Consider the following 13,824-nt stretch of genomic DNA (forward strand, 5'->3'; position numbering starts at 1 on the left):
CACTACAGACTGTTGGCTTCCACTGCAGGTGGTTTGCTTTTCCTGCGTGTCATATCAACATTTGCTCCTCTTTAGGAAGAAACAAAAATTCTGATTCATAATTCAGGCCGTTGGATGAAATGACTGCGGTTGAAATATTGATGACGGTGGAATATTGCTGTACAGCTGCTGCTAACGGAGTCCTCTCTGCCCTGTCACTCCACATAGCTCTCTCAGGTTCTGCTAAGTGCTCTGAACCAAGACCTCATCCAGTTCACACTCAGGCCGGGGGTGCAGGTGAACGTGTACGCCTCGAGGCTGTCGCCAGGTGAGTCTGCCGGACACATACCTGGACGAGGTGCATGTCAGGTTTCCAGACTTTCTGCAGTTCTTCCACTTTGGGGGTGAAGATGACACCCTAATTTATGGGATTTGAAATTTGATCTTGTGTTTTAATTGTCTAATTGGTGCATTAGTTGTTTTTAACATATGTATCCAAATGTTAATCAGGCATTAGCTCTCTCAATCATGGCTCTGCATTTATATTTAATCGCACTGTTATATAATTTACATTCACATAAGGATAAATATATGCATTTGTCCTGATTTGGCCTATATGTGCAATCTTTCTCCTTCAAAGCTCCTCTCGTGGACAGCAGCGACAGTGGACACAGCGGCACTGCAGTCATCATGCTCGTGTCCGTCGTGCTGATGGGCTTGGCCGTCTTTGTAATATATAAATTTAAAAGGTACAGTAATACCGGGCGCAGTAGATTGCAACTCCACGCAGAGCACAATCAAAGGGAGATCAGTTCGGGAGATCGAGTGAAAATTAATCACACAGGTTTTCACATCATTGCAAATATCTGCAATAAGATATGTTAATGCTTTGTTTGTGCGACTGTGCGTGGAAGTGTGTGTTTGCACAGCCCTATTTAGAGGTGCTGCCATTATCTACAAGCAAGCACCTCACTGCTGAACTCCTAAAAACTTTCCAGAAGTATTCAGACTCCATATATCTCTGAGTTATGGACACTGGCGACACAATAATAGCTCGAGGAATAAGACAATTCCCCTCTGTCTCAATCTGCAGAATATTACAGGGAATGACAGTCTAATCAATTCTCCCAGAGTGCTGAATGGGTGTCAGAGTCCTGCAGTTATCAATATTCATCTATCTGACAATGTGAGGGTTGACCTTTCGGAAATGCTAAACACAGCCATTCAAGGTGAGGCATACTCTGCAGAATGGCAGGAAAGGTTGAGGAGATAAGTCCTGAGACAACATATATTATACAGTGAGGGACATACAGTAAATAGCATCCTCTGCTGCAGGTAATCCCATGCCAATCACGAGGCAATGCTTTACTTCCTCTGTAGTTTGAGGGAAATTTCGCTCATTATAAAGTGAAACATTACTTAACTTTAACTTTCAGGATCATAATGCCTACATTAAGAAATCAACTTTGAGTTTCTTAAGCTTCCCTCAAATGTCCCAGCACCAGCTGCAGCACCAAATCACAAGGGGCAGAATCTGAAATTAGAAATGCAAGATGTTAGTTTTAAGCAGAATTGGGGATGCATCTGAGGGGATGAAAAATTGATTGAAAACTGAGGTGAACAATATGAAAGTGAGAGAGCAATGCCCGGTGGAATGCAAAATGCCCCAGTTTCCAGCTTTTAAGCCATCCTCTCCCATCCTTAACAGTTAAAAATAGTATGTGACACATTATGCTTAGTGAAAGCATTAGTGAAACAGACCTGATGGCAGGTTTCCATTAACTTGCCTTTTTTAAAAGTCCCATCTTTTTCCCCCTCTGCATGACCTACAGGAAGATCCCAGGCATGAACACATACACAGCGGAGCAGCCTGATAAAGAACAAGAGGTCATCCCGACAGTGACCTCCATAGCCGTCCCGAACCCTGAGGGGGACAAGCTGACCTCACTGGAGCACGTGGACGTACAGCTGGACTCAAAAAGCAGAGGTATATGTGTCTGTTTCTACCTTCAACTTTCAGGGTTTGCTCGGATTTATACTTTTTGAGTTAATTTCTAAAAGAAGTCCTGGAAAATCACCACACACATTGAATGCATCTGTTCTTAAGAAACAAAATACCTCCAGTGTTGGTGTGTTTGTCATTAAAACTGTATAATTTCTTACTCTGTGTTACGGAGGTAAACAGAATTTCATTTGTAGTGCAATTAAAAAGAGGAAAAAAAATGACATTTAGAAAATTCATCTCGTTCCTGGAACAGTTTCCCCATTGCTTTAGGTAATGCAAAGAACACACTGCCAACTGTTTTCATTTATTTCTTCACGATAAAGTGGCTCCTATAAAAGCAGTTTACAGCGATTCCTGGGAAGAAGCCATAAAAGTACGGTTACATTACACTTCCATCACATCACGTGAAGCCCATATTGTACACATGAAGGATTCCAAAGATGCTCCTCCTGGTGCGATCTTCTGGACAGGGTCCGCAGGATTTCGGGTTAGAAAATTCACCGAGTTGACCGATTGAACTGAAGAGTGAAATCAAGAAACTGTGACGTGTTTGACAAGAATGTAGTTGGTAGAGACTGAAGATAGTGAGGGGGAAAAGGCCTTTTACAAGTCACTTCAAGCTTGTAGTTGTGGTTTTGTACATGAACATATGTTGTTGAGTATTTTTAGGTCCATAAAAAAGCTGTAGCAGATGCTGTTTTCATTTTGAGAGTGTATATTGGAGGAGACCTTGTTGTTGTAAGTACATATTCCTAAGTGAGGAATGACATGGAAATAAACAGAAAACTATTTTTGCTGCACCTTAACCACAACATTGTTTTGTGAAAGAGATATTGTTGAATGTAAAAAGCCTAATTATCTAGCACACCTTTTCGTGTGTGGGTTGTGGCAGAAATCACAAACAGATATTTCGCAGCATCAGGAAACAAACTCTATAGCAGGAAAATCTGTTTTTTTACTGCAGAAAAAGTTGTCACAACAGTTAAGTACAGTGGCCACAAGTTAAAGCTCACTGACAGCGAGGAGATACTTGATATTCATTTACTGTTAAGTGCTGACACTCTTCTTCCTCCCCCCTGTATTGTGATAGCAGTTGCCAAGACACAGTTATTATTATTATTATTATGTGCTGTATATTTATGTATCTGCCATCCTGCCATAGTTGGATATTAGCATGCTCAGGTAAGTAAAACACAATCAAGTGCGAGCCAAAGTGATGGGAATGTCCAGGTGAATTATTTGACCCAGTAAAATAATTAGAACAACAGGAAAGCAGCCGAGTGGTGAAAGCATTTTCATCAACACGTATCTATGAAGTTCCAGCTGATTTAGCTCCACTCCGGCTAAACAATCGACCCGCCCAAGATAAATGTGTTTGCCTGCAAAAAATACACCCTTATGCAAATAGCGACATAAAATTCCTCCTCTGTTTCTTTCCTTTCTTCTCCCTTGCCAGGCTACCTGCCATCTCACACAGACATCAAGCTCTCTGATGAAGCGCCCCATGTGTTTTAATGTTGAGAGTCTATGACCGACTCGAAAGCAATACATCTTCTTTGGCAGTTACTTCCAGCAAGCTATGAAACCACGGTCACAATGAATGGTCTCGAGTGTTTTGCTACCCATGCATGGATGGACCAGTTCACACTGTGCTGCCTAATCCCTCTGAGGAGACTGTACAGATTTATACTTGCTTCTTGAAAAGGAACAATTTTTGACTGAAATACTTGTATTTTTGCAAGGACATTGATCTTTTTATGTAAATAATGTACATCCATAATGGAAGAAGTAAAAGTTATTCGTCTCAGCTGGTTACAGCTGCGTCTGCTCAAAATATGAAAATATCAAACGGCAGTGCGGGAATGATGTGTAATAATATGTCAAAAATATCCTCCTATTTCTGTTTTTCGGACTTGTGTTTGTGAAGTTTACTTTATTTAACTATGTGGAAATAGCTTATCTGAGTAAGACAGTGAGGGAAGCAGATTCATTAAGCTCTGTACAATCAGTAAATCTTATCACCAGATTCTCATCAAATGAAAGCTTGCAATATCCAGGAGATGAAGGAGGGCTCCTAGTCCCAGATCTGTGTATTCCATCAAGCCTGTCTCTCTGCCACTCAAAATGTTGTATATGTCATAACAAAAATAAGAGCAGAAGATTATAGTAGATAGGTGTACACAGTAGATGAGAATCTGAGCGATCTCTGTTGTTTCGGGGTTTCAAATAAGTAATTTTAGTGCCACCGAAGGACTCGGGCTGAATACTAATTCAGAAATGTTAAACCACTTAAATTACACACAAATGATGTGGCAAGTGGAAATCTTTCACATGGACTGTAACTGCAGCAGCGATCTTATATTTGACTGTCGTGTTTGTTAAACAAGGCAATGGCTTTTAAACTTGTGCTTCACATTTATTTCTTGTACATTCTGGTTTCTATAAGGAGAGCAAAAATGTAAATGTTCTGAGTAATTACTGTGTTGACGACTAAGAAGCTCCAGTGCAGCAAACACTTGTGAAAAAAAAGTGCTACATTGCCACATTTGTGCTTTAATTAGCTATTAGATCAAGGTTTATTTGCTATTCGTCGCCCGAGTTGATGGAGATACAACATTTATACCACCACAAAGTTAAAAAGGCTCCTTGACACAGTTTTCAGAAATGTTCCCCATCTTTTCTTTGAACTGATCTCACTGTGAAGGTTGTAGTGCCTTCTTACAGGACGACACTGAAGCTACACCCAAAATTGAATGGAAATTGATTTTTTTTTTTTTTTTTTTGAGGTTGTGCGAAAACACCTTTTTATTTATTCTGGATTGTTTGTCTACGGGGATGATACCGGCGTCTATACATGGCGTTCCCTCAGTTTACAGTAATGCAGAGGAGCCTGCTGTCTGTTCTAGATTTGCCCCCAAGGACTCGGCGGACAAAAGGCTGCAGATTTGTTCATCTCCTTCGCTGCGAGGGACACAGAGATAGAGAAGACGTATCTCCTGTCAACAAGGCTCAGCCTACGCACCGAGCTTTGGTCAGCTGCCGTCTCTTTGGGATAAGTACTGAAGTTCTTCTTCATCAAACTTTTCTTTTTAAGTGTTGTCAGCATCATATGTCAGTAAGACAAATTGACTAGAGACTTCTCCATACTTCTTCCCTCCAATCCTCCAATTGAGCTCGAAGCATAAATAAACTCAGACTCGATGAACTCTGCCTCTCCACACGGTCATCAGGAGTTTTATTTTATGCTTGTCATTTCTTTAACTAATTTTATTTTTTACTTCCCAGTAATTAACCTGTGAATACGATTGTGAACATATTTGCATGACTTTTTTTTCCCTCTTTCAAGCTACTTAAAATACAAAAAATGAAATGTTAAACGTGTGAACTGCGGTATTTTCTGTTTCTTGACAACTAGAGCAACTCCTTCATTACAAGTGACGTGATTATTCAGTGGGTTGTTACTGTGATTTTCATTTGATCTTGCAGAAGTAACCATGGTTGCGGAATAAAGCAGAAACACAAAAGCCACGTGGCTGGTTGTTAAAGTCATTTCTGAACGCAAAAACGGTTTATTTTGGGGTTATTTGATTGCAAATCTATCTCAAGTCGATCAGTACACTTCATAAAACCGTGACTCCACCTCAGCTGGCTGGTGGTTTTGACTGATGGGCGCACTTGCTTTGCAGAATTAGTTGCTTTTTCTGTCTAACAAGTGTTGTTTAGCATTCCCAAAGTTTCAGCGCAGCTATTTGCATGATACAATGAGGCCGAGTGGGGGGACACTGAAAAGCACCAAGTAGCCTGGAGTGACTCTAATGGGCTAGTTCCCTGGCTCTCCCACTGTGCAACAAATTAATTATCCCCTCTCCAGGAAATCAAGACACACACACACAATCAACAAGGAAGATTTTTCCCAGTCTGGGTAGCACCTTGAATGAAAAATGTCCCACAACAATAACCCACAGCAATATTGTGTTAGCCACAGTGTGAAATTGATGAGCGTGTTTCCTTTCATTGAGTGCTACATTACAGTGTCTGGCTGCAGCGAATCATCCATTAGTGATTGTCACCGTTCAATTTGATTGTGCACCGCCGAACATCCCAGGGCAGTTAGAGAAAGGCCTTGGTGTTAATTCAGACTGAGAGCAGGAGAGAGAATAAGACTCTCGGGGCGTTGATGGCTGCCGGAGTGATGAAGATTTGTGTGTGATATGAAGCTGTTGAGGAGGCAAACAAAATGCAAAGCAGAGGTGGTTGCTGCTGCTTCGTGTGTGTGTCGACTTATGTCAGCCAATCAGCCGCACAGTTTTGTCCTCCAACCCCGCCGTCTCGGTCATATTAATGTGGGGCGCTTTTTTTTTCTCCCCCCTAAACCAGCAGACAGGCAAGGAGCAGTGCTAACGCTTGTAGTTCTTCTTTACAAAATCATCTGTTTCTCATCACTTGACTACAGCCTCAGTAATTGTTCCCATTAAAAAGAAACCATCTGTAATGGGCAACTTGAGTGATAGACTGATAGAGGTAAAATGAAGCGCAGTCTAAATGTCAGATGGGAATCTTCACATGGGTGTTATCACACTTCTGCCCATTAAAGCTGACTTCAGAGCTGCTGTGGGATCATTAAAAGTGCTATGCCGAGGCTGATACACTGGCTGCTACAAGGCACCTGTGCTTCAGATAAGACTGTGGCAATGCAGGAACAAAGCTTCCCCAACCCACTTGTTTTTGGGTTTATGTCATGACAACATCCAGCGTCTGTATTTGCATCCCATTACAACGTATGCTCTGGGTGTGTGCATAATAGAAAACCATATTTCCATATAAAAATACATTTATTTTGAACAATTTCAAAATGGCAATTTGTTCACAGTAAGAAATGTGATCGAAAACAAGACGGTTTTTATATAATCGACAAAAAGGAACAATATCATAGATTATATCATGCACAACTTTTGGGGCAATTGCACCACTAGACTATTGGACAAGGTGTTTAATAATATGTTTAATGTGTCAAGTAAACTTTGAAATCACCATGATATATACACAGTATTCGCTTAACCCAGAATTGTCTTCTATAGTTTTTTTTTAATCACAGATAATTAGGGCATGCTACTGTAAAAAAATAAATAAAAAAAGAGGACATACAGCTTGTTGTGGAACCTGATGTCATGGAAACACACGACTGCTCAGTCAGCTGACTTTACAATAATGTAGGATGAAGCTAGTGTTTTAGATTTGAATTCCTTCCTATTTTATGTACAAGTCATCAAAATTTCCACTTCTAAGGCCAGACTTTCATGTTGTGTGCCATCAGCTGAGAAACAGTCTTTGAAAGCACCGTGTTGTCGTACAGAGCAAAAACCAACTACACATTTCTGTCTTCACAACAGTCAGACTTAGACATTTGTATACATATGCATTATATTTACAACACCAAGACCTCTAGCTTTAGGGCGGTTTATCCAGAGCGTGAAGTTGAAGCGGTTAATTTAAAAAAAAAAAAGTCTCTGATAATAAAATGCCAAATAACCTATTTATTATATTTCTGCCTTTTGGAGGGAGAGCAATTTCATGACTGTTGTTGTTTTGGGTTGTAATATCCATTCAGGATGTAAAGAACAGATAGAAAATTATAGCAAAATGAAAAGGTTGCACTTGGCAGGTTTTATAGCCTGGATCATTTTGTATACTAGAGGCAAATAATAAGGTAGCAGGAAACCATTATGAACAAGTAGAAAACAATGTTTCTATTGCAGTAAATTTATAACATCAAGGCCTGGATGATATTACTATAATATTCCTCAAGGGGCAGATATCCTAATAACAACTCATCATAGGTCCGTGTTGAATTTAACAACACAATAAAGCCTATAAATTCTTTCTTTTCTCCTAACTAGTAAGTATTTTTCTACTTTACATTATAGAAATATTTTTTTTTCTGACAGCTTTCGATAGCAGGACTTTGGATATTAGGATATTATTTTAATAAAGAATCATACAGATGTGTCAAAGGAAGTGAAGAGCACTAAGAAAATGCACTATATCATCTGAATAATCAATAAAATACCACTATTAGCACTGTCAGAGTCATAGTAGCCGTAAAAAGCGTGAGAGAATCGATGCCACTTGGACATTTTGTGCTGTTTGATGCATTTATCAGCTAATTTCAGCAGTTCACCGCCCTCAAACTAGAGACCCTGGAGTCTGGCTCAGTGGATTGATCTCTATCAAGTATTGTAAACTAGATACTTATTCTATCCATGTGAAGTAAAAACATGACTGAACGATAGCAGCTATCAGCGTGAAATAACTGGTGAAACAAAAGGAAAAAAAAAAGAAAAATGCCAACAAAGCAAACTATTGCAGCACAATTGAAACACAACAATCGGTACTTACTCAGTATCAGAGCTATTGACTTAGACATTTGTACAGTTTGGAAATTCCCTTGTAACAATTCTCTCCATATTTCTTCCCATTCCTCCTGGAAACATACGAAATAAGAAAAAAAACGGAGTAAATACAGAGGCAGACTTTGACATCACAAACTGCTACTATCGGGTTTTTCGGCTTTATCTATGACACTCAGATGACATTGGAGCGGTTGACATAATAACTGCTCTTAACATCACGAAAACAAAGTTAAATCTAGCCCTCGCTAATCTTTTTTCTCGCGGATCAAATGGATATTTTTTTTTACAAGCTTTTACACGTAATTACGAATTCATCACCAATGCATTTTGGCTGAAAAGCCGCCTGCTGTCACACCGGAGGAACATGGTCTATCTGAGCGGGGCTGAGCTGGTGATGGAGGGCTGATAAGATAGGATCGCTGTGACAAGTGGGGTCGTGCAGATTGTGCAGACAGTGGCTTATTCAGAGGTGGAACTTTCATGTTCCAACTGTGTCAGTGGCTTAAATTCAGTCATCTGTATGGAGCCAATGTGAAGCTACTTTCATGTTCACCCGTATAGCTAATAACCTGGCAGTAAATTCATCAAGGTCACGATCTGCCTGTCAGTTCAGATTTGTGAAAGAAATAATGATTTATGAGATTTAAATTGCTTTTACAAGGAGCATGTTTTAAGGCTAAAATCTGTGTCGTCCGCAGTCAAATCACAATTTGTAAGGTGAAAGATAAAATGAAGTTGAAAATTAAGATCTGACAGGTTAAATCTGAGATCTGAATGTCGCGGGAAACTGAGCAAAAGCGACTAATCACACGGAGCCGGCCGGCATTCAAAAAGCTCCGTGTCCAGCAGGGAACAGAGCTGGGACAAAAAAATGAAATCCTTCACCTTTTCACCCCTGTTCACAAATGGAAGAATTTAAGCCGTTTGTCACATTTATGAAGATTTAAAAAATGCTCCTGATCAGAGCAGCTCTCAGAAGGCTGCAGTACACGGACATGATCATTTCTGATAAAACTCATCTATCAACAGTGCATTTTTTCCTCTTTTCGGTTCATTTTCGGCAACTTTCCTGTTACGTATACACCATTTATAAATATATTAGACTGTCATTCATTTCATTTATTAATTGCGATTGAAGCTGCAATAAGTAATTTTTCTGGACTCTTGGGATAAGCAGAGACAAGTCATGAACATTAACACATCAACATCCTTTAAGTTGATGTTAGCAAACACTTTACAGATCAGGCATTTACAGAGCAACATTATCATTCATTCGGCGTCGTGTTTCTTTCCACAAGACGACTTCAAGTCAGTCTCTTTCAGCTCTGTTTATGGTCTCTACCAACTCCTGAGCGTCTTTAGACGCAAAATGCTCCATTACATTCATCAGCTAGCTTATAACTATGTCCCCGTCTGCTGTTAGGTTCTGAGAACATCGTGTACAGTTGATGTTTTAAAAACTTTTTCACAGAGAACATCTGCTCTCTGCTGCTGTTTAGGCTGTGGATTGCACAGCTAAAGCTAAATGAGGTGAACAGGTGATAGTTCTTTGTAGTTTCATCAGTAAGGTCAAAACTTTTTAAACTGCAATGTTGCCAATAATAGATTGTTACTAGAAAAACATCGACCATAGCCACCTTTAAATCAATCACCGGTTATTGATTAAACCCCTACAACTTCATCTCTATCTACATGTTACATATTTAAAATGTATTTTTAAATCAAAACAATATTTCTCTGCCTTAAAATGACGTACATGTACTCTGGCATGCAGTAAGGCAGCTCAGCTTGCGTTTTTTTATCGGTAAATTACAAATTTATTTACAGTGTTTCATCAAAACTAATACCCTGTCAATATCTTGCTGGGGCACCATTGCTGCATCCTCGGCTTAGCTCCACCCAAGACAATTGTGATAGGTTTAAAGAAACACAGACAAACCAGAGCGGGCTCCCCCATGTAGCAGAATCATAATGAGGTGCAGTCAGACCATTCTGTCCTGCAGAATGAGCTGGTTATGCATCACTACCAGTACACTGCACTTTCAAAGTGCATGCTCAACCATAGTTTTGGCTGCTTATTTCGATAATGATGCATCCTCCAGCATGTAAAAAACACCATAACGACATACTAACAAGGTGAAATATTTGATTTTCACCAGAGGGGTCTTTAAGGATTTACAAAAAATAAAAATGGAAATTCTAAATGTTTTTGAAGAGCAACTAATACGGCGTAAAAGTGTGAGGATTTTTAAAAGGAATTAGCAACTGAGGCGAGTAAAATAATTCTTTGCCTCTGATTGGCTGTTAACCAATCATTTGACCAATCATGTAAATGAATAAGAGTTGCTCTTTACTGTAATGCTGTTACACTCACAGACGACATTTGATACTCCTTACAAGGCTCTTTGAAATTGCCATTCTTAGAGGTGTGATGAATATTAACCCTGCTCTTGCTTACCAGAGTTTGATTTTTCCTCAAGACGTATGAATATTAAGAGCGCTAATGCTAATCAGAGAACTGCGGCTATGGGGAAAAAAATTATCCAACATTTTCTTGACTTACTGACTTGATTACTGACTTGATTACTAGCCCTGACAAATTCCTGCCTCGTCCAATATGTCATCGAGGCTCCTGGATCTCCTTAATTAATTTCGCATTTCAACTCAACTGTAAGTTCTTACTTATTATAAAATATGAGCCCGTGCGAGCTGTCATTTTAATCATTCGGTATTAACATAAATCAAACGAGGATCCTTAGCTGAACTCACCTTACTTATTTTTCCACTTTATTCGGTCAAATTCTGCTTTAAATGCTCAAATCCTCACTTTGACCTTCATGAATTCTCACTGTGGTTTTACCCAATAGCTCCAGCTGCACTGTGACAACTATCAATGACTCACAGATTCTGCTTCTTCCTACAGCTTGTAAAGCCATTTGGACTAAAATGAGGGTTACATAAAAATCACTGAACCCCGACATTAATTAATGTTTTTCCACTGGTAGGAGGGCATGTTTTCACCGGCTGGAACAAGACCTACCTTACAGGCAAGAGAAAGCACATTACTATTTAGAACACATATCTTGGATTTTCTGTTTATACCAGATATGTTTTACATACAGTTAAATCCACATGTTAAAGAAAGACAATATTCACAATGGATGACTGGTGATATGAGTCCTGCAGAAAGCTGGACAGTGACTCCCACCAGCAGATGACAGATTTATTATTTTCCTGTAAAACAGCTGAAACTAAGTACATCCCACTCAGCTTTGCAGGATCATTTGCATCTCAGCCAAAGTCAGTACACACGAGAGTCACACCAAGCTGACGAGTATTAATGAAATCTTTAAACAGCAGGTCGTAAATTCATTGAATCTAGCGAGCCCCGGATCAAAAGGTCCCACGCTGTTCTGCCCTTTCGTATATAAACACTTACGAAAGCAGCCAAAAGGCAGTTAATTTGTTTTAGATCGGCAAGGAGTTGGAAAAGGTGGAAAGAGCTGAGAAATGAAGAATAGCCGAAGTGCTGAGTGACCAGAAAACAAGGCGTGCAGCCCACATGTCTGTGTCAGGAGCACTGCAGTGCTACTTTTGTCAAACAGTCCACAGTGTCTGCAGGGACCGAACAGTTCTCATCTAAAAGGCATCACAGAGGATGTCAGGCACAGCAATCAAAAAGTTAACTTGTCATGGTGATATCTGGCTTCTGTGCAGATGCTGCATTTGTGCTCTTGATGTGCAATTTGCAAAAATATGACACACTGCGGTGATAAAGACGCTCCAGCACCTCAGACGTGTGCTGCACTCCAATGTACTGTAAAGTAGCCTCGCTCATGGAGGAGCCTTTTAAATAAGACGGCAACAATGTCATTGTAGTCCGTGTTTACACAAAATACAGTTAAAATATATTCAGGTGCTCGGTGATGTTTTTTTTTTAGGGCAATAAAATGTTAATCCCTATCAGTCGCTTGCAGTGACAGTCATGCCTTAAATCTTGTATTAATGGCTCCGAATAGTTCACAGATATTAATATTCTGCATTTAATTTTGTCTTGGAATAAAACATCACACCACTGCTGCCACACACTGTAGTTCCTGACTAAATTTTCTACATCTAAGCGAAGCTGTGAATAGTTGTACTGTACTTAAATTTTAGATTATGTTATACTTTTCCACACTACATATATCTTTTACGTCATTTATTTCACACCTGTAGTCTTCTTTAAGATTTTAAATCTTTATAATGAGTGTCTACATCACCTTAAAAAGCAGTTTTTGTGTTACTGCACCAATATTACTAACCACAGTGTAATGCCACAGTGACAGAGTAGAGTGACTTTTGGCTGCATTATAAGTACTTTAAATCTGATTCTTTAAATTATTTTTGATAAAATTTAAACACTTTTTACTTGAGTAAGATCTTGAATCGCCTTTACTTGTAACAAAGAATTGATAACCAGTGATATTTCTACTTTAACTTTGACAAAAGCTCCTAATACCTCTACTACTGCTGCTTTAGATACTGCGTAGAACATAATAATTGGTAAATTGTAAATACCTCTAGTTCTGGCCTCCAGCTCCTTTTCCATGAGTTCTTTCTGAGAGGGAAACTCGCTGAGCTTGACCTTGGACATGGAGTCGTTCTGACCGACTGTACTTATCACCTCTGGCTCCTTCTCGTGGCTGTCCTCAGTCTGAACATGGATCCAGGGGATTTTCCTTGAAGGAGACAGCAAAGCAATAGATACAAGATAATTAGCTTTTGATTTACAGATGAATTCAATACAGCTTGGTCTCTTATCTGCGTGAACACACCTTTTGAACTTGTAGATGAAGAATGCAGCTACACCGACAAACACCACACTGAGCAGCATCAGCATGGCCGACCCACTATGGATGGAGTTTGAATCCACAAGTGGTGCTGAAACACAAATACATTAAACCAGTGCCACATTTTGACAAAGACAAATGTGTTAAGTCCATTTTTGTTCCCTAAGCCACGTCTTATTCCAAGGAGATTACTTTCATTACCCGAAGTCCTATAGCAACTGCAGGTACAGTTCGGAGAGCTGCTCTCTGCATGTTGTCCCCTCAGGGCATTAAAAGGAGCCTTTAGGAGGTCCACTGCCTCTACCTGGGGTGGGTCATGCACGTAGCAGCTTATGCATAGTCATGGCTTTTTAAATGCTGAGATGCAATATTCAAAGTATTTCCCCCCTCGCCCCCCATCTTTCGTTTCTTCAGAGAGAAGCCTATGAAGTCTGTGACCTTTCGGGATCATTTTAAAGGCAACCCAGACCTTTGTGCGCAGACAAAATGAAGACAGATCCATTGGTGGATGAAAAGGGTAAAGCCACGCAGGGTTGATCGACAAGTTTTTGCGATATGCTAATGACCCGGTGACCCTGCCAATTTCCTCAGCGCATAC

General features: G+C 39.8%; 2 protein-coding genes across 3 annotated transcripts in view; one reads left to right on the top strand and one right to left on the bottom strand.

Annotated features, from left to right (window-relative positions):
* The window catches only part of LOC111580706 (VPS10 domain-containing receptor SorCS1-like), a 51,446-nt gene extending 45,934 nt beyond the window's left edge, over window positions 1-5,512 (top strand). The window contains exons 19-22 of the mRNA XM_055018763.1: window positions 208-307; window positions 620-728; window positions 1,812-1,966; window positions 3,441-5,512. Of these exons, the coding sequence (XP_054874738.1) occupies window positions 208-307; window positions 620-728; window positions 1,812-1,966; window positions 3,441-3,499 (423 nt within the window). The 3' untranslated portion in view covers window positions 3,500-5,512. The remainder of the gene's footprint in view (window positions 1-207; window positions 308-619; window positions 729-1,811; window positions 1,967-3,440) is intronic.
* A 1,285-nt stretch (window positions 5,513-6,797) lies between these two features.
* sorcs3b (sortilin related VPS10 domain containing receptor 3b) overlaps window positions 6,798-13,824 on the bottom strand; it is an 87,001-nt gene continuing 79,974 nt past the window's right edge. For both annotated transcript variants that reach the window (XM_035956496.2, XM_023288562.3), the window contains exons 25-27: window positions 13,212-13,317; window positions 12,955-13,115; window positions 6,798-8,465 (exon numbers count right to left, since the gene is read on the bottom strand). In XM_035956496.2, the coding sequence (XP_035812389.1) occupies window positions 8,401-8,465; window positions 12,955-13,115; window positions 13,212-13,317 (332 nt within the window). In that variant the 3' untranslated portion in view covers window positions 6,798-8,400. The remainder of the gene's footprint in view (window positions 8,466-12,954; window positions 13,116-13,211; window positions 13,318-13,824) is intronic.

This window comes from Amphiprion ocellaris, chromosome 16, assembly GCF_022539595.1.
Source record: "Amphiprion ocellaris isolate individual 3 ecotype Okinawa chromosome 16, ASM2253959v1, whole genome shotgun sequence".
NCBI lineage: Eukaryota > Metazoa > Chordata > Actinopteri > Pomacentridae > Amphiprion > Amphiprion ocellaris.